The sequence below is a fragment of the Pan troglodytes genome, chromosome 15, assembly GCF_028858775.2.
Source record: "Pan troglodytes isolate AG18354 chromosome 15, NHGRI_mPanTro3-v2.0_pri, whole genome shotgun sequence".
Lineage (NCBI taxonomy): Eukaryota > Metazoa > Chordata > Mammalia > Primates > Hominidae > Pan > Pan troglodytes.
This window is the reverse complement of record NC_072413.2, coordinates 75,805,428-75,826,902: the sequence shown is the minus strand read 5'-3', so window position 1 is coordinate 75,826,902 and position 21,475 is coordinate 75,805,428. Positions and strand designations below refer to the sequence as shown.

At 49.8% G+C, this 21,475-nt stretch overlaps 1 protein-coding gene across 7 annotated transcripts in view; it reads right to left on the bottom strand.

Annotated features, from left to right (window-relative positions):
• Positions 1 to 21,475, bottom strand: part of ADCK1 (aarF domain containing kinase 1) — a 133,619-nt gene that overhangs the window by 58,151 nt on the left and 53,993 nt on the right. For 5 of the 7 annotated variants that reach the window (XM_054666194.2, XM_510098.8, XM_009428205.4 and 2 more), the window contains exon 4: positions 16,546 to 16,749. The exons of 1 other annotated variant lie outside the window; for it this stretch is intronic. In XM_054666194.2, coding sequence (XP_054522169.1) covers positions 16,546 to 16,749 — 204 coding nt within the window. Of the gene's footprint in view, positions 1 to 16,545; positions 16,750 to 19,500; positions 19,535 to 21,475 lie in introns of all 7 variants that reach the window. One more of the 7 variants, XM_063793019.1, reaches the window with a different exon arrangement.

Below are 21,475 nucleotides of genomic sequence, written 5' to 3'. Positions count from 1 at the left end.
TGCAGGGTCGTGGTGGGGCTGGAAAGCTGGGGAATGAGATGAGGGGAACATAGGTCAAGTGTGAACCCCAAGATGTGAGACCAGGAAGGGGAACATCACAGCTTCCTAGTTCTGCCATGCCAGGCGAGGACACTTGAAACCAGTCCTTGTTTCCCTCCCGGGCTTCCTCCTCAATGTCATTCCTTCCCAGCACCAGGGCCAAATGCTCAGCCCTGCTCAGTTGAAGCGACATCTTCCTCTCTTCCCAAGGAGCCCAATTTCCTCTGCCGCTCATGTGCAGGCAACAGTCCATAGTTCACACACAGCAGCGGGGCCAGGCCAGACTCTCATCACTATGAGGACTTCGTGGCTGACGTGCAGGAGCAGCTCTAGCTGTTGAAATAACAGCCTCTCCATCCACAAATCCGGTGACAGGGAAACACTCACACCCCAGAGCTCTCATTAGATCAGGGTGCTGAGGAGTTTTCTTTTTTTTTTAATATCTAGAAACCAGGGACCGTAGGCTGTTCAGCCTCTCAATGCTGAACCCCACATTGCTCGGTGCCACCTGCCGACATTCTGACCACAACCCACTCGCTCCTACCCTGAGGAAAGAGGGGGCAACTATGCAAATTCCAGCATTATAGAAAATTCCTTCCCCAACTGCCAGTAGGATGACCTGCTAACACCCACAACCGTCCATGCCAGAACCCGGGGAGGTGACTGTGGCACCTCCACTTCCTCCACACCTCTCCATGTAACCCATCCTTGAGTCCTGTGGTTTCCATCTGCAAATATGTCAGTCCTCTCCCCTCCACTTCCCTATGTCCAAGCCACCGTCCCCTTTTGCCTGGATGACCATAACTGCCCCATAACTGGTCTTCCAGTGAGTTCTACTCTTATTCCCCACACCAGCCTCAGACCCCCTCAGCACACCCAGCTCAGCTCTCCAGCCTCATCTTTCAGGGTCTCTGTCTGCCCTGCTGCCACCAAGCCCCTCCTGTCCCTGGACAGACCCAGGCTCTTTCCCATCCTGAGGTCTCTGCATTCTCATTCTCATTGTCCCATCCACCTGTCCCTTAACCATCCTCTGGTCTCAGCTTCAATACTGCAACCTCCCTGCAGTCACTCAAATGCCAAGAGGAAAAGTCTAGGGCACTTACCACAGGTGTTATTAAAGCTTTATTTTTCTCCTCACACATTTAACAGCTGCTATTCCCCTATAAATAGATCATAGTGCCCTGATGGTAGCTTGTTCACCCTCATAACCCCTGGGGCCAGCACATAGAAGCGCACTAAATACCTGCAAAGTCAAACAATGAATACACAAATGATTGGTGAAGCCCCAGCAGGGAGAGGGGACACGCAGAGTCCACATACAGTAGCCCCTGCCTGTGGACACCCAAGCCATCCAGGCCCAGCACCTGCCCTACCCCGGCCTGGGAGACATAGGCCTCCCTAGTCTGGCCTCAAGTTTCAGACCCCACCCTCAGGTGACACCATAAAGGACTTCTTCAGTCCTGCCCCAAAGGCCTTCTCCATGCCTTTCTGTACGTTCTCCTCTTGACCACACTAAAGTCCTGCTCACCTCTCACCTCCTCCAGAAAGCCCCATCCACCCCTCCTACAACCCTATTTGCGGATTCCAAGAACACCCAAATGCTGTAACCTAAACCTCAGATAACTTTCTCTCTTCTTGTGCTGACCTCTTTCAAAGTTAAGTCTATAGCTCTTTCTGTACCATAAAATGTAAGCTCCTCAGAGGCATCAGGGTGGTTGTGATGAATCAAGAGAACTCAAGCAAAGCAGCCCATGCAGTTCCTTCCCAACCCTCTTGCCCCATTTGTACCACTGTGGAAAGAGTTCTGCACTCTCAGTAAGAGTACGGGGATGGGGGGGCAGTCTAGTCCCAGTCTCCCCTCTGCCACCACCCAGCTGTGGGACCTCAGCGAAGTCACCTCACCTTGGGTCTTAGTTCCTCACTTGTAAAAGCAGAGTGTTAGAGTACTTGATCCTGATTAGCCTTTCTAATACCATGATCCTGTAACTCCTACCTTCCATCCTAATGGTAGCCCAGTGTATTATTCTGTTCTCGCACTGCTAATAAAGACATACCCAAGGCTGGGGAATTTATAAAGAAAACAGGTTTAATTGACTTACAGTTCGGTGTGGCTGGGGAGGCCTCAGAAAACTAACAATTGTGGCAGAAGGGGAAGCAAACACTTCCTTCTTCACATGGCAGCAGGAAGGAGAAGAATGAGTGCCCAGTGAAGAGGGAAGCCCCTTATAAAACCATCAGATTATGTGAGAACTAACTCACTATCACAAGAACAGGATGAGGGAGCTACAATTCAAGATGAGATTTGCGTGGGGACACAGCCAAAGCATATCACCCAGCCTCATCCCAGCCAACCTACACACACACACAAGTGCACACATTCAAACACAAGTACATACTCAAGTCCAGTTCTCCACCTGGGGTCAGGCTACACTGCCCGGTTACATGCAGGCACACACACGCACACTTATGCACATGCCAGCAGTTGCCGAGGCTTCCCTTCCAAAGTGGCACAGGTAAAGCCACTGTTGAGCTCCCCTTGAACAGGGCCTCCCATGGCATAAATCACCAAGGAGGCCTGGCCTGGGAAATGGGCTTGTTTCTGAAGCTCCATGAATAAAGAAGCAGGCACAGCTGGCCTATTCATAATCAGCATAAAAAACTGATTAGCCCTTTCCAGATTAAACATTATTGTTTTAACAGTGAACATAAATCAGCTAGACATGGAGGGCTCAGCTCCCTCTGCTGCCAAGTGGCAGCAGCAGGTAGAAAGCGGTGGGGAGGGAGGTGAGGGATAAGAGACTACTTATTGGTTACAGTGTACACTGCTCAGGCGACGGGTGCACTAAATCTCAGAATCACCACCAAAGAACTTACCCATGTAACCAAAAACCACCTGTACCCTAAAAACTATTAAAATAAACATTAAAACTTTTTTAAAAGCAGTGGGGAGGCCGGGCACAGTGGCTCACTCCTGTAATCCCAGCACTTTCAGAGGTCAAGGCCGGCAGGTCACCTGAGGTCAGGAGATCGAGACCAGGCTGGCCAACATGACAAAATCCCGTCTCTACTAAAAATACAAAGAATTAGCTGGGCGTGGTAGCGGATGCCTGTAATCCCAGCTACTCAAGAGGCTGAGGCAGGAGAATGACTTGAACCCAGGAGGTGGAGGTTGCAGTGAGCCAAGACCATGCCACTGCACTCTAGCCTAAGCAACAAGAGTGAAACTCCATCTCAAAAAAAAAAAAAAAGGAGTGGGGAAAGGGGACCTGGGGGCGGCAGAGCAAGAAGATCCAGCTCTAAGGAAGCAGGCGGGAGAGCAAGAGGGCACCCCCACTCTCCCCCCAAGGCCAGCCCCGCATCTGAGAGCACAGAGAGGCAGCACCTTTCCCAGGGGTAAGACAGGGAAGAGCCTAACACCCTACTTCCCTCTTCTTCAAGAACCTCCTCAGCCACCTTATCATTGGCTTTTAGGGAACACAGGTCAGAGGCCAGCCCGGAGCGGAAGGCAAGATGTGGGGTCAGAGGAAAGGTGCTGGCCCCGCCCAACCTCACAGACAGATCTCTCAGGTCACTCGCCTCCCAGAAGCAGCTTGTGTGACTGAAGTGTGTGTCTCTGGAGTCCGGTGACACTCAAGCTCAGTTCCTGGCTCAGCCACCATCCTGCTGTGTGACCCTGAGGAAGTTACTTAACGTCTCAGAGTCTCAGTTTCTATGTCTGGAAGTGATGGGAAAGGGACGCCAATCTCTCTGAGCTGTTGTGAGGACTAGATGAGACCATGTGTTTGAAAACATCTAATTCATGCCCAGGACAGAGGAAATGCTAAATATTCAGTTCCTTGACCTGCGAGGTTTCCTCATCTGCCTGCCCTGCCTCCCACTTGGGAATGCTGACAGAAGGCGTAAGCTGCTAGGATGAGAAAACTTTGTGAAAAGCGCAGGACCCTTTGCAAAGAGCCATGGAATGCCGGGGTTAGAAGCCTGGGTTCTGAAGCCAGACCTGACTCTGCTCACGCTCTCTGAGTGACTTAGGCATGAGACCTAACATCTCTGGCCTCAGTTTGCACCCCTGTGAAATAGGAATAATAAAAACAGTACTTACTCTCACAGAGCAGTTGTGAGGCTTCTTTGAGATGATGCTGGCCTAGCCCTGACAGTGCTCCACCTGCTCCCCTCAGACCTCCCCTTCAGCTCCTGCATGATCCCCAGGATTTGCATCTGTACCAGAGACTCCCTGGGACTTCCAAGTCTCAGGAAGTATCAGCTCCCAGGAGCAGCTGTCAGTTAAAGAAGTTAGGGCCGGGCACTTTGGGAGGTCAAGATGGGCAGATCACCTGAGGCCAGGAGGTTGAGACCAGCCTGGCCAACATGGAGAAACCCTGCCTCTACTAAAAATACAAAAATTAGCCTGGCTTGGTGGCGCATGACTGTAATCCCAGCTACTTGGGAGGCTGAGGCGGGACAATCGCTTGAATCCGGGAGGCGAAGGTTGCCATGAGCAGAGATCATGCCACTGCACTCCAGCCTGGGCAACCGAGTGAGACTCTGTCTCAAAAAAAAAAGAAGTTAGGAAGTTGGTGTATGAATGAATATCCTACCTTGGCTCTTGGGTGGGATGGGTGAAAGGTACGTATTTGACACCATTTCCCAGTCTGCCCACAGGACTAACCTGATTTTGCCCACAGTAGCCACTGGTTTAAGAGCAGAGAGTTACCAGCTGCCTCCCCCTTCCTGAACCACGTCCCCACTTCCCTACTGGCAACATCTGAGCATCCCACAACATCACTTTTACTCAAATTATTGTTTGTTTTTAGGAAAGCCCAAACTAAGACAAGCACGTATTCCTCACTTATTTGGCCATGTTGGCCAGTATGTTCATTGTACATCTGGGCAGGCCTGAGGCTCCTCCAAAAAGCCATCCCCTCTCCCAGGACTGCCACAAGGAAGAACAGACCTCTGGGTCACGAGGAGACAGGGAGAGGCATCAGAAGCCACTGCAATCACATCCACCCTGCCCATACTGACAGCCCCAGCCCTGAGTGGCCTGCAGGGGAGACCTGTTCCCCTTCTCCCTGGAGAAGAGAGGGAAGGCCACGAGTTCCAGTCAGGGAGGAAATGAGGACTCTGTGACCCCTGTGGCAGTCCTAGAAGGCATGGGGCCAACTGCCAGGGCAAGTCCTTCAAGAGCCATAACCATGGCATTTGTCCTCCAGGCTACGGCCTCCTGACTCACTGCCCAACCTGGGACACTCACGCTCTGAGCTCCAGGGGGATGTTGAGGGGAGAAAAAAATGGCACCTGCCCCAGCTTAGGGAGACAGCTAAAAAGGTTCCATAGGGAGAGCTCACCTTTGCAAGATATGGATGATGGAAAGAGCCTCCTCACAGGGCCCCTCCTTTGGCTCCCTCCATCCGTCCTACACCATTAGCTCACTTTGCCTAAAATGTCTCTTTATCAGTCTTGGGCACACACAAGAACACACAGGCTATTAGCTGATTTGACTTTACTTCTAAGACCTGGGGCCTAAGAAGATACCCTAAAACTTGCCACAGCAAGACCCAATGCCTATGGCTCTCTTTAACGTCCCCCAGAAACCAGCCCTTCTGCAGGGCTAGGAGCTGCATAGCAGGAAGAGTGGAGATGTCATCAGAGCTCAAATCCTGGTTCTGCTTCTTACTGGCTACATGAACATAGCTGTTACCTTCTCAGGGCCTCTGCCTCCTCAGATGGAAAACCAGAATGGTAATCTACCAGCCTTACAGAGTTATTGTAAAGGTTACAAACAATATCTGTAACACATCCAGCCAATGCACACTACATAACAAGTACCAAATAAACACAACCATATGTTATTATCCACCAACACTAATACCTACCATCTTGTCTGCCTTTACCCATCTGTGTTGGTCCATTCTCACGTTTCTATAAATACCTGAGGCTGGGTAATTTATAAAGAAAAGTGGGGCTGGGTGGAGTGGACACTATTTAACCCGGTACAACATCTGATTTAGGCTAAGTCAATCAGAGTCCTGAAATTGGGGAGCAGGGTCAGGCCCTCTTAGGTGTGAAGCTGAGAAGAGGTGAGGCTAAAAGCTGTCAATGGCAGCTGGTCATGGAGGGAAGCAGCTGTGAAGGAGGCTGACCCACAGACAGAAGTTGCCGGGAGAGATACAAGAGTCCCAGAAGACGCCCCAAGGCCCAACTCTAGCCCAACCCTAACTACAATGTAACACATCTCCTTTTTTGCCTTAGCTAGTTCAAGTTGGAGTTAAGATCCTTACAACCACAGAAGACCTAATGCACCCATCTGTTGTGGGTTGAACTGTGCCCCATAAATATTCATATGTGGAAGTCCTAACCCCAGCCTAGAATGTGACCTTATTTGGAAATGAGGTCATTGCAGATATATTAATAATTAGTTAAGATGAGGTCATACTGGAATAGCACAATCATAATCCAACATGACTGTGTCCTTATAAAAAGGGGAAATTTGGACACAGAGCCAGACACCCACATAAAGAGGATACCATGTGAAGATGAAGGCAGAGATCGGGGAGATGCATCTCCAAACCAAGGAACAGCAAGGATTGCCAGCAAACCCCCCAGAAGCTAGGGCCGAGGCCTAGAACAGATCCTCCCTCGCGGCCTCAGAAGGAACCCACCCTGCTGATACCTTGATCTCAGACCTCTGGCCTCCAGAACTGTGAGACAATACATTTGTTGTTTAAGCCACAGGTTTGCAGCTAGCCCGAGAAAACCAATACGCCATCCAACCAAAGCTCCCTGCCACTCCAGGCCAGCTTGTCGGCTCTCTGGGCATTGAATTACCTGTGGTCATCACTCACCACCAACTGCCAACCCTGTGTGCCCTCAGAATTCCCCTCCTCAAATCTTACCCACCCTTCAAGGACCAGTTCAAAGCCCAAACCCCCACCACCAGGAACCCGCCTCTGAACTTCCCCTGAACTTCCCAACCATCAGCCCCACAGCTGAGGGCTTAATTGTTCTCTAATTACTCCCTCTGTGCACGGTTCTGCCTGCTTGGCTTTGGAGGGAGGGGCACAGCTTTAACATTCTGTATATCCCCCACTGCAGTGGCACATGGGTAAGAGAATAGCAGTTGCTCTACAAATCTGTATTCTCTAGGTAAGCAAACCAACAAGTGGTGGGTCCCAACCTTCCCGGGGTTAGTGAATGGGGCCACCATGGGTTGAGGCCTTTTATCTGCAGGAAGTGGGTATGGAACAATCCAGACACACGAGCCGATCAGAGGGCTTGGGCACGACCCTGAGCACTAGATCCCAACAAAGGGGAGGCACCCCACGTGCAGCCTGTGGACTGAGAGTGAACTGGTGAGCACATTAGTATAATCACCCCAAACCACTGGCAAGACAAAAGACTGGAAGAAGGACAAAAAGAACCATAGGATCCTGGACTTAGGAAAATATGGCTTCCTCAAAGTCTGCAGGAAACTACAAGGTCCCAAGGACAATGCAAGCTACGGAGGCCCACTGGGTGGCTCTGACAGCAAGGCCAGCCCGATTGCTCGATTGAGTGCTGCCCTCTCTTCTGGGCACTGAGCTTCCATCTGAAACAGAATAGTCCAGGAGAAAGAGCACTGGATCAGGAATCAGGAGACCTGGGTTCTTGTCCTGTTTCTACCACCAACCAGTTGTGTCATTAAGCAAGTGACTGCCCCTCTCTGAGCCTCAGTTTCCTCACCTGTGAAATGTGGGGGTTGCACTAAATGATTTATAAGCCCTCACAAGCCGTGAGTGATTCTCCCAGATAACTGTTGTCCAAAGCACTTGCCACTGAACAACAGAAGGTGAACAAACAGAGTCAGTATTTGTTAAACCTCAGGAAGATCGAGGCACCAGGCAAGGTGCTGGATACAAGATGAGGGTGCTGGTCTTAACTGTCAAATTTCGTTCTCGCAACAACTCTACACGTAACAAGCACAGCTGACAGTGAACTGGCATTTACCATTCACCAGGCAGTGCACTTTGGCTGGGCTATAGCATTCAATCCTCACCACAGCCCTATTCATGTGAAGGCTCTCTTATCATCCCTGTTTAAACATGAGGAAACCAAGGCTCAGCAAAATCACAAAACTTACCCAGGATGACATAGAACATGGTGACACCAGGATTCAAGGTGCAGGACACAGGCTGGGAGCAGGGCACAGACAGGGTACAGGCCTGCAGGAGGGCAGTGGTCACAGGGAGAAGGTCGGGCCAGATGGGGCATCAGCAGGAAGCACAAGCCAGGGCCACCTCGACCATTGCCTTGCCTCTCCCGCAGTGACTAACGGCAGGCCATCCGTCCGTGCTGACAGCAATGCTTCCTGCCATCCATCTCCCACTAGTTAAATTGCAATTTTATGGCTGAAATCTCTCTCATAATTGATAAAAATCTTCTTTTGATGTCAGCATTATTGGGGGGGAAATGGGTTTTTTTATTCTTCATTATGTTTTTAATACAAATGTATTTTTTATTGAGAGCTGCTGGGAAGGCAGGATGAGGCCCAGCCGGGAGGAGGTGATCCCACTCCCTGGCCCCTAGTCCTCCTGTACATGGCTTCATGGCCACCAGATCCTTCTGTTCCATTCCCAGAATATTCATTTGGTAGCCTTCTTGGGGACAGCCTGGGGAGACAAACTAGATGCCTGAACAAACAAAGGTGGTGCTCAGGACCAGGAGAAGCAAGTCTACAGACCGCCAAAGGTTTCCAGGTAGCTTTGGGCCCGTGATGCAGCCTGGGCTGCTAGAAGGTGAGCTGACCTCAGCTGGACCCTGCCAGCATGGGAGAATGGCACTCCAAGGGGCATAGCCAGGGCTGGAAAGAAGCAAACAATATGAGAGCCTGGAGGCATCTCTCCCCTGCGGGGGCTGCAGGCACAGGTGGAGTCAGACCCCAGGGTAGGAGGGGCTCTCCTGCCCCGCTTCTGCTCTAACCACTTCCCTACTCCTAGTCCAGCCCAGGGCATGCTCAGCCCTGGATATAGCCCACACCCGGCCCCACCAGGACACTGTAAGGGAAGCTGAATCTGGCTGCCACCTTGCAAGTGAAGAGGGTTAGGTGAGTGGGTCCTAAATACAGCACAACCACCAACTCCATGACTACGGGCACCTGTGACTCCTTGTTGGCGATCTGGCCAGACTTCCACCTCCTCTCACCCCTCATCCATGGAATTAGCCCTGCCTGGAGACCAAGAGCACATACTTCAGAGTCCCTAATCCAGAGGAGAGCTGCCAAAGGGCCTTGGGAAACTGCAGCAATTAACCCTAACCAGCTGAGCTGCCCCCCAGGTAACCCCCCAAAGTGGGAGACAGAGCCCTAGAAACCCAGGCTGCCTGGGAGCCTGTGGGGATTTCTAAAAGTAGCGGGAAGAGGCTGACCAGATAGAGTGCTGGGTACTGATCAGGAAGAGGAAGAGAAAGGAGGATTATTCTAGCAAAACAGTACAGTCATGTGCCGCATAACAACATTTCGGTCAACAACGGACCATATATACAAAAGCGATCCATTATATTAATAATACCACATTTTTACTGAACCTTTTCTATGTTTAGACAGATAAATAAGCACCATTGTGTTACAATTGCCTAGATTCAAGCCTCCCTCAGTCTCATATTCTGAAAAGAACAGGCTATACCATATATCCAAAGTATATTGTAGGCTGTCCCATCTAGGTTTGTGTAAGTACTCTATGATGTTCACACAGCAACAAAATCACCTAATGATGCATTTCTCAGAACATATCACCATCATTAAGCAACATATGACTGAATATGGGACAGAGAGCTGTACCAGTTATCAGAAAGCCCAGGTAAAGATGGAACTCTGCCATTTACGAGTCTCTCAGAACCCCAGTACCTGCTCATAAAAAGCACACAGCACAATACACAGAAATAATTATTAACGTTTACTGCCCCTTGCCCTGCAGCAAGCTTGCACTAGATGCTCCACAATCATTAACTCAATCCATCCCCACAACAAGCCTAGGTGGCAGGTAGTGTTATGATTCCAATTTTAGAGATCGGGAAATGGAGGGACAGGACAGAGAGGGTAAGTAATATGCCCAAGGCCACAAAGCCAATATACCAACAGGCAGTTTGGCTCCTGTCTACCGCCAAGGCTCGCTATGAAGCTCCAGGCCGTGTGAAAGCAGACCGAGGGTACACATGTGCAATCCTGGCTGAGGGCCACATAGGGAATCATGATGGTTAATTTTACATGTCAACCTGGCTGGGCCACAGCACCCAGATACTGGGCCAAGCATTACTCTGGATGCTTCTGTGAGGGATTTTGTTTTTGTTTTTGTTTTGATACGGGGTGTCACTCTGTCACCCAGGCTGGAGTGCAGTGGAGTGATCTTGCCTCACTGCAACCTCCACCTCCCGGGTTCAAGGGATTCTCCTGCCTCACCCTCCTGAGTAGCTGGGATTACAGGTGTGCACCACCACACTTGGCTAAATTTTGTATTTTTTTTAGTAGAGACGGAGGTTTCACCATGTTGCCCAGGCTGGTCTCGAACTCCTAACCTCAGGTGATCTGCCTGCCTCAGCCTCCCAAAGTGCTGGGATTACAGGCATAAGGCATCGCACTCAGCTGTGTGAGGGTATTTTTAGATGACATTTACAGTTTGTTTGTTTTTTTAATTCAATTTTTTTAACTTTTGTTTTTTAACAGAGATGGGGTCTCCCTATATTTCCCAGGTTTGTCTTGAACTGTGCGCAAGCAATCCTCCCATCTCAGCCTCCCAAAGTGCTGGGATTACAGGCATGAGCCACTGTGCCCAGCCAAGATTTACAGTTATATTAGTGGACTTTGAATAAAACAGATTACTCTCCATAGCATGAGTGGGCCTCATGCAATCAGATAAGGGTCTGAACAGAACATAGACTGACCTTCCCCAAGCAAGAAGGAATTCTGCCAGCAGGTAACCTTCAAACAGCCTTCAGACTTGAACTGCACCATTGGTTCTTCCTGGGTCTCCAGCCTGCTGGGCCACTCTGCAGATTTTGGACTTCCCAGCCTCTATAACCCACATCAGCCAATTCCTTAACATCAATCAGTCTCTCTCTCTCTCTCTAGCTCTACATACACACACACAAGCACACATGCATGCACAAACACACATACACACACACACACACACATTCATATCCTATTGGTTCTGTTTCTCTAGAGAGCCCTGAGTTATACAGGAATGAAATCCAGCCCAGCCCTGGCCAACCTGCCATAGCCTGGAGGAAGAGATGCAAAAAGAGGATGCCTTTTACCCCCTCCCATCAAGTTCTCCATGGGACAGCAGAGGTGCTGTGTGCCCCTCACCCAGGCAGGCCTTCTCCTGCCTCATCTCTCCACTTCTGCCTTGTTCATGCTGGTCCTTGCGCCTACAGTGCCTTCTCTCTGCCTCTACCACCAACAAGTTGGATAAACAGTTTATATTCTTGGAGGAAAGGCTTCTTTATCTCTTTTCTGAACATTTGCTTAAACCTTGAGCAAACAAGACAAGCTGCCCTCCCACTGCACCCACAGGCTCTTACAAAACAACTGGATATGAATTATTCTACCCATTGCACAACGGTACCCCTGCACCTTCTCTCTCCTTCATTCTCATTGAAACTCCAGTCAGATGGTGCATCAAGAACACAGAGCACCTGCAGCATATGCTTGTCCCTACGTACTATGGGGAGCTGTAAAAATAAGGTCCCCTGGGAGGAAAGACCAGGGGGTGAAAAACTGATAAAAACAAATTTCAGAGTACAAAAGCCAAACCACACCACCCAGACACCAATATAAGCATTGCCCCTAACAGAGGTATTTCTGTGCTCCATGCCAGCAGCTGGCCTCATTTCCTTCAGTTTCTCATGGGATTTCAGAGGTGGACAGAACCTTATCTGATATAACTATATTCTAGGACAGAACTGGACCATTTCTTTTTTTTTTTCTTTTTGAGACAGAGTCTCACTCTCTTGCCCAGGCTGGAGTCCAATAGCCTGATCTCAGCTCACTGCAACCTCCGCCTCCCGGGTTCAAGTGATTCTCCTGCCTCAGCCTTCCAAGTAGCTTGGATGACAGGTGCCCACCACCACACCCAGCTAATTTTTCTATTTTTAGTAGAGACAGGGTTTCCCCATGTTGGCCAGGCTGGTCTCGAACTCCTGACCTCAAGTGATCCGCCCACCTCAGCCTCCCAAAGTGCTGGGATTACAGGCATGAGCCACCATGCACGGCTTGGACCATTTCTTGAAATAGGCTGTAACAAGATCTGACTTGTCTGTATGTCATGGGGGCAGGTATAGATGTGTGAGTGTGTGTGTGCATGTGTGTGCATGACCAAAGATAACAGCACAGCGTGGCTGACAATTCAAAGATCATCCCTTAATTCCCACAATAACTCTATCCCCAAGCTTCCCACCCACTTCAAACCTCCCCATCTATATCTTCCTCCACTTTTCAAAGATGACCTCATCTCCCACATTACTAAAAATTCAGCCTATTAGCCAAATTCCTTCAACCACCCGACCACATGCCCCACCCCACTCCGTATATCTCAGTCTCTTCATCCTTCTTTTGATCAGGTCCCTCCCCAAGTCCTCCTCTCCCTCAGGCTCACATTCTGAAAAGAACATTCTAGGCCCTTCATAATGTGATCTCAGCCCCAATCCTACAACCTCTGCTCCACTATTCACCGGCTGAACGCCACATTGTAATCAACAAGACTTCACTGTTCACCTCCATGCTTTATGCTTTCCTGTCCCTGCACCTCTGCTGAACCCAGCTTATTAATCAGTAATCACTTCCTCCAACATCCACCTCCTCCAATTCCATCCATCTCTAAGGGGCTGGGTCAGAGGCCACCTGCTTCAGAAAGCCTCCATCTGCCCAAGGCAACCTCTCTCTCCTCTGCAAGCTCGTTGGGCACTACGTGGCCATGTATTACCATGATGAGTGAACCTCCCATGGCCCTGGACTGTGAGGACTGGAATGAGGTCGTACCCATCCCTGGCTACACCCAAGTGTCCGGCACTGTCCTTTTTCACTAAATGCCAACCGCGTAGACCAGCAGGAGAGAGAAGGAATGAAGGAAAAGGTGCTGAAGCACAGAATCACTGGCCATCAGAGACTGCAGAGCATCAGAGAACTCCTGACTCCAATGCCACGTCCTCCAACATGGAGTCAAGGGCTGAGGCACCCAGGGTGGTCAACAGCCTCGTGGCTGAGGCTGTGCATGCCCATTCAGGGTGTAGAGATGTCAGCCTGCGTTCCTTCAACAGCACGAACCATGCCCAAGAGCAGAAAGAGCCCCAGTCTCATCCACCTGGTCAGGGATCCCCCTACAAAGAGAAGGGCCAGGTCTTTACCATCCCTGACTTGCAAGCTCAGGCGCCATCTGCTGGCCAAGGTCAGCACTGCATCTGGACCCACAGCCCCAAGGGCAGTCAAGGGGACCAAGGCTGGGACCACCCCTGACCCAGTCCAGAACGAGGTCACTTTTGAGGAGGCAGAAACAACCCCACCTCCCAGAGGCTGGGCTCCTGATTGCTTCCTGGAACCTGTCTTTCAGGATATAAGCCTAACATCCAAATAAAGGAAAAAAAGTAAGTTTCTTTCTGGTAATACTAGCTGAGAAACTTCCAAGATACACACACACACACACAACTGCTTTTTTTCCTGCCAAACAGAAGCTGTTATGTAGGGGACGAATCACCAGCCTGGGAATTAGAGGACATGAGGTCTCATCCCATTGCTTGTCACCAGCCCTCCCTTAGCAATGTGGCCCCAGCACACTCCCTGCCTGAGCCAATGCTATGCAAGGATAGTGCCCCTTCGAGTGCCCTCACCTCTGCACTGATGGTGCCAGCTGATGTGCAGAAATTCTGACTGATCCAGAAATGCATATGAACCGTGGGGTCCAGAAGTACTGCACCCTCAATCTTACCCCCACACCTATGCTGGGAATGCCCCACAGGGTTGGGCCCCACCTGCCTGCAACAGGGATGGGTCTGAGGACATAGTGACCTCTAACACTGCTGTTGACCATCCAAGCGCCTCCCTCACCACACCACCACTCTCTACAGTCTGAGCTTTAGGAGCACTTATGGAATCTCTGAGCTCAAGGTAACCTCAAAGCCTATCCGAGGACTGGGACCTAGGAAGGTGGTGAGGCATAACTGACAGCGTCTTTTAAGCCAGGGATGAAATGGAGCTTTCTGCAGAAGGTCTTAGGGCTGGCATGGAGCTGAGGATGAGTGGGGCCCACTCAAGCATCCTGGAGGCGAGACTGCTCCCCGAGAAGTGTCATGGGAGGGGCTGGAGGAGGCTGGAAATGCCAAGTGAGTGACATTACCCCGCCCTCACACCCCCACACGCACCCACCCTTCTTCCCACATGGCCCCGCTCCCCTCCCTCCACCCACACACTGGGAAAGTGTGTCACCAGGGAACAAATGCCATCTTCCCAGGGGGAGGAGGAGGAAGAGGGCAGGGAAGACAGAGTGTGTGCCTGTGGGGCCCTGGTAAGAACCCAGAGGGCTCTGAAGAAGCTCCCCAGCTGCGAGGGACACCCCTCAGAACCACGACATGGACAGTAGCCCATTTCCTCAGGGGTCTAAAGAAGCATTGTGGGGCAGGAGCCACATGGCCACTGTGCTCAGGGCTAATTGGCAGGGGGTGGAGGGGACTGGAGAAGGGGCCCTGAAGAGCAGGCAACATCCTCCAACCCCAAACATTCTTTAGCCAGCTGGGTGGGCCACCATGACTGCTGACACTCCAAACCTCCCTCACTCCACCCTGGCTTGGGGACAGCCACTGACCTGCCCTTGTCCCACCTCCCTCCCCAGCTCTCCAGACAAACCAGCCTCCAAGGGTTAACCTGCTGCCTCCTGCTCCTTGTTTCCACCCCCAGAGAGCTGCCACACGCCAGCAATGATGCACTTCACACTGTTATTACCGTGATTTATTTAGTTTTAATTTGGGGGTGAATCTCGTGCTGTTAGAAGCTGGGGGCCAAGAGTCTTGGCAAGAGGCAAAGCCATGAGTGGGCCGGCACTATGCCAATTCAGTCCCCTCTGCCTGGGGTCCCTCTCTCCTGACCCTGCTCCTCCCAGCTTGCAGCCTGCGCCCTGACTCCAGTCACAGTTCGGGTTTACCTTTCACTCAATGTCTCTCCCTTTGGAGGACATGTTCCTCAGTGGCAGAGGACTCAGAGATGTTTCTATGTTCACCCGCTGTGTGATCCAACCCCCGCTCCAGGCCAGGATATCACTGAGAAGTGGGACACCTTTGGATGGATGCTGTGTACCTGGGGCCAGCTCCACATTAAGGGACCAATAGTCAGTGCCAGCTCCCTGTAAAAAGGGAACCACTGGTCTTTATCAAACCTCTGCCCTACTCTCCTGGCCCTGCGCCAAGTAGCCTAACGACACTATTTCTAGTTCATCCATTGGCTCTTTAAGCAGACCCAGGGCACCTGCTAGGTACTGTTCCAGAGCTGTAAATACAGAGTAAAAGGACTGTCGTGGTCTTCATCCTCAAAGACTATGACTTGCAGGGAAATCCTTAGACACAACTAATCAAGCCACAAGTTGCACAAGTGCAGGGAGCAAAGTTCTGCAGAGCCCAAAGGAGGGATAAGATCGGTCAAGGGAGGGTCACAGAAGACTTCCTAGAAGAGCTGGGGTTTGGACGGGAAACCCAGCACCTAGCACCCTGCCTGGGATTTGCTAGCTGGGTGGACAGATAGGCAGATGGCCTGAAGTCACTTGACAAGTAGAGAATGAAGCAAAGACATCAGGCAGATGGTAGACCACGGCACAAGCACTGAGGACTAAGACAACACAGTGAGTTTGAGACAGGTAGCACAATGGGACCAGAGCGTAGGGAAACAACAACCACAATAGTATAGAACACCATTACTATACAAATAATAGCTAATATTTGTTGAGCACTTGCTCTACATCAGGTACTATACTAAGCACCTTCTATTCATTATCCCATGTAATCTGCACAGCAACCTTATGTGGTGGGCTATAGATAAGGAAAGTGAGGTGCCAAGATCAATCATTTGTGCAAGGTCCAAGCTCTTGGCTCTAGAGTCTAAACCACAGTGTCACTCTGCCCCACCAACTTACAGACAGGTAGGTTGAAACCAGATGGGATGGGGCTTCAAAGCCCTGCTGAGGATAAAGCTTCAATAAGGCCTTTAACCTTCAGTAAGTGACAGATATTATTAGGTTGAACCATATGAATGATATATAGGTTTCAGGTCAATAACAGTCTCATATGAACTATTTCATATGGTTGAACTGGTATGTTTCACTGAGGGCCACTGAGATTCCTTCTAACCTCTTTGATTTCAGCACTGAGAGTGGCTGTGACATTTGGTTTTGTGTCACTGGTGGATCCCCAGCACCCTGGCCGAGGCTGCAAGAATTCGGCCGGAGCCTTTTCTGAAGCATCCCAACCCAGGCCCATCCCCCCTGCAAAGGTGGGTACCTCCTTGCCCAGATCTTCTCGGATGACCTGGCGGATCTCTTGCATGCTGCTCTGTGGAGCCTGGCTGTGCAGTACCTTCAGAGTGCTGGTGTACTCCTCTGGCAACAGGTAGTCCAGAGCCCCCAGGTGCTGGCCCACCTTGATGAAGGTGCCCCGGTTGGCACAGCAGAGCTCACAGAGACGCCTGGCAGAGCGAAGGTGCACCTGCAGGAAGACAGGCCAGGACCAGAGAGGTATGAGTGCAGACTGTTCCCTATACCTTGTTCCCTTCACCTTCCTGCTCTGCTTGAAAACCCTCATTACCCCACAATGCCCAGGGCAGGTGCATGCACACACACACACACACACACACACACACACACACACACCTTCTCCCTTGGTGTTCAGCTTCCTGGTACACGGGGCAGTCAACTCCAACCTCATACAGAGGCCGCCCTTCAAACACGGCCCAGTGCTTCCTATCTCCTCCTCTTCATCAAAACTTACCTAGTCTGGGTCCCACTCCCTAGAAATAAGCATTCAAGGCTTTTAACCAAGTCTAACCTACTAATGACTCATTCAAGGGACACAGAGTTAAAGTATTTGCCACCCACCCCTCAGACATACCAATTATGCTTTGTTTGTTTGGATTGCTACGTTTTATAAAACATGGTCATATGTATGGTATCTTTTAATCTTCACAGCACCTCAGGGAAGCAAGTTTTGGTATCTTTAAAGAAGATAAACTCCGTCGTTTTGTTGCTAAGGAAATCACTAGGCCGGGCACGGTGGCTCACGCTTGTAATCCCAACACTTTGGGAGGCCAAGGCAGGTGGATCATGAGGTCAGGAGTTCAAGACCAGCCTGGCCAAGATGGTGAAACCCCATCTCTACTAAAAATACAAAAAAAAATTATCCCGGCATGGTGGTGGGCACCTGTAATCCCAGCTACTTGGGAGGCTAAGGCAGAGAATTGCTTGAACCCAGGAGGCGGAGGTTGCAGTGAGCCGAGATCATACCACTGCACTCTAGCCTGGGCAACAGAGTGAAACTCTGTCTCAAAAAAAAAAGAAAGAAAGAAAGAAATCACTAATAAATATCAAAGGAAGGTCTAGAAAACACTCCAAAATCTAGGGCTCTTTAGTGCGGCAAACTTTAGCAGTGGTCTCCTATTAACTGGAGGAGTCACTGTAGTGGGGGGTATGAGGCACATGGAGAAGGCATCTGGGCAGGTTGCCTAGGACAGAGTAGCCTTAATTAACATCCGGATGCTCACCGGTCCTTCCAGAGTTGGGAGGTGGCCCCATCTGCCGCCAGGCTGCATATCCACAGTCATCCCCCCTGCCCAGTTGAGGGCCTTGGTACTATGAAGGTCCTACCTTCTAGGAGCTAAAGCCTCTGAGGCAGGATGGGGCCATGGGCACATGCAGAAGACAAGGGACCCCAGTACCCTGTGGGGACCTGGTACCTGCCTTCTCCCAACTCAGTCAACCAAGAGAGTGAACCACGAGGATGGACTTATACTCTTCAGTGCCACGTAGGACGCTGATGTAATAACACATATTGGGGGCCATAAAATCATGCAAGGAGTTAAATAACAGTTGACAACAAAGGTGGAAAAAGCATTCAAAGATCCTGTATAATTAGTTGCCAAGTGAACCACACAGGAAATTTAGAAATTAAGAAGTTTTTTTGTTTTTGTTTTTGTTTTAGCTCCCACATGTAAGAGAGAACATGTGATATTGGAAGTAGAGAGTGGAAAAACAGATAACAAACCAGCCAGTATGGGTGTTGGGCAGGCAGAGGATGAAGAGAAGTGGATTAAAGGGTACAAACATAGAGTAAACTTGAAAGGATAAATTCAATGTTTGATAGCAGAGGAGAATGACTATATTTAGAAAACTGTATTGTACTCAGGTGATAGCTACCCTAAATACCCTGACTTAATCACCACACATTATAAATGTGTAACAATTTCCCATGTACCCCATAAATTTGCACAATTTTTTTTGAGAAAGGGTCTCACTGTGTCTCCCAGAGTGAAGTACAGTGGCATAATCATGGCTCACAGCAGTCTCCATCTCCCGGGCTCAAGCAATCCACCCGCCTCGGCCTCCCAAAGTGCTGGGATTACCATCATGAGCCACCACGCCCAGATCACTGCTGCTCAGAAGAGACTGCTGCAGCCCTGAACACCCTCAACCCAGCAGCCAGAGGGCCCATCCGCCCACCTCCCGACACAGCAGAGGGGCTGCCTCAGACTCCAGGCACTAGCAGGCCATCCTTAGGCCCGCAGGGGCCTGTCCACTTCAAGCTTTGCTAGACTTTTTTTTTTTTTTGAGACACCCAGGCTGGAGTGCAGTGGTGCAGTCTCGGCTCACTGCAACCTCCATCTCCCAGATACAAGCGATTCTCCTACCTCAGCCTCCTGAGTAACTAATTACAGGCGCATACCACCACACCCGGATAATTTTTGTATTTTTAGCAGAGATGAGGTTTCACCATGTTGGCCAGGCTGGTCTTGAACTCCTGACCTCAAGTAATCCACTCGCCGTGGCCTCCCAAAGTGCTAGGATTATGTAATGAGTTTTAACCTGCCTCATATTAATTAAAAGCATTGTCATAGCCAGCTTGGTTTGGGGTTTGGGAGGGAGGCAGTGAATAGCTAATAAGATCAACTCAGTGTTGATTAGTTATTGATTAGGTCAGATGGAGTCAAAGCCCAAGGAGGGCAATCCTTTACCCATATCTAAAGCCCCAAGAGCAGGGGCCCTAGTCCCCAAGCTAGGCAGAAAGGTATCAATGTCACACTGAATCCATGGGACTCCCCTTCAGAACTGGGCAATATCTCCAATGGGGCTTAGGGGTGTGTAAGTGACAGAGTGGAAAGAGACCATCAGACAGTCATACATACACACCCCACACACAGAGAGACAGGCAGACATGGAAAGAGAAGGCAACAGACCCCAAACTGACCTTTGATTAATTCTTCTAGTCAGAAACTTAAGCCCTAAAGGAATGAAACATTAACAGTGTTATCTCTGGGCTGTGAAATTATAAGAGTATTTTTTTCTTCTATATAAGTTTTTCTGTATTTCCCAAATTTCTTTTTTCTGGACACAGAATCTTGCTCTGTCGCCCAGGCTGGAGTGCAATGGCGTGATCTCGGCTCACTGTAGCCTCTGCTTTCCGGGTTCAAATGATTCTCCTGCCTCAGCCTCCTGAGTAGCTGGGATTACAGGGGCCCGCCACCATGCCTAGCTAATTTTTGTATTTTTAGTAGATAAGGGGTTTCACTATGTTGCCCAGGCTGGTATCGAACTCCTGAGCTCAAGTGATCCACCCACCTTGGTGGGTGTAATCCCAAAGTGTTGGGATTACAGGCATGAGCCACTACACCTGACCTGTATTTCCCAAATTTCTTATGAATAATAAATATTATGATAATGGGGGAAATTTTTTTATCATCCCTTTTCAGCATCTTCTGAAAATGGAAAGTCCAGCTGATTACTTTTTTCAGCTCTAAATGGACAAGATTCTGCCACGCAGACTAGACCAGCTTTGATTAGAGAGAATCCAGCATCTCTTTCCTAATTTGGCAGGGTCCCATGGCACACATGTGTACTGTCCATCAGAAAAATGAAATTGTAACCCCTCATCCCCAAGAAATCAGGCCCACACTGTCCGCAAGGTCTCTTTTCTAGATGCTAATCTTTACGTTGTCATTTAGACAGCAAAGTAAAGCTTATCATGTCTTAGGGGAAAAAACAAGTTGCAGTTTGTAAACATATTAAGAGTTTAACCTCAGACTGAACCCCACCCTGACCACACATGGGATAGTTCTGCAGTTAAGAACACAGGACTTCAGAGTGTCTCAGGCTACATCCCAATTTCACCACATAGAAGCTGGTGGACTTGGGCAAGTTACATAACCGTCCCCTACTTCAGTCTTCACATCTATAAAAGTAAGATAATAATAGTACCTACACCTCATAGGGCTGCTACGAAGATTACATGGGGTATCCATTTAGCCAGGGCTGGTGTTTCTATACTTACTACAAGGGGATTGGGATTTGTTTCAATCACGCGTGGTAAGACACACAAACACAGAAATGATTACCATGAAAGCAGAAGCCTTTACTCACAAGTCTCTAGAAATAGACGGCATGATGGCATGCCATGCCAGGCCACGTGGGGAAAGAAGCACCAGAGTCAAAGGCAGAGGGGGAAAGCAGGAAAATGTGGACAAGAGTCTTTGCTGCTATTCCATGCGAAGGAAAGGTCAAGGCAGGGTAAACAGGATTAGGACTGGTTAGTTGGCATGGGAGCTCTCCCTACTTGTCTACTACCTAATGATGGGGCAATTAGGGCAGGAGAATAGTAGTCCAGAGTTCAAGAGCCTAATAAAGTAGGTGGTTGTGAGGTAGGGCTCTGAATTTGTTGATTTGCATATGAAAAGCACACTCCTGTGAGTGGGTGGCTGACGCCTGTAATCCCAGCACTTTGGGGAGCCAATGCAGGTGGATCACCTGAGGTCAGGAGTCCAAGACCAGCTTGGCCAACATGGTGAAACCCCGCCTCTACTAAAAATATAAAAAAATTAGCTGGGCGTGGAGGAGGGCACCTGCAATCTCAGCTACTCAGGAGCCTGAGGCACAAGAATCACTTGAATCCAGGAGGCGGAGGTTGTAGTGAACCAAGATCACGCCACTACACTCCAGCCTGGATGACAGAGTGAGACTCCATCTCAAAAAAAAAAAAAGAAGCCCACTCCGAAGAGAGCTGCTACCTATCTCTAAGAATTAGTTGACCCTGGGAGGAGCAGTCCCTCCAATGCCAGCAAAACTTCAAGATGTCAAAGCACCAGAAAATATAGAAAATAAAAAACAGGATTAATCCAATACTCTAACTATATTCCCTTGGGGATCTCATCCAGTATCATGGCTGTAAA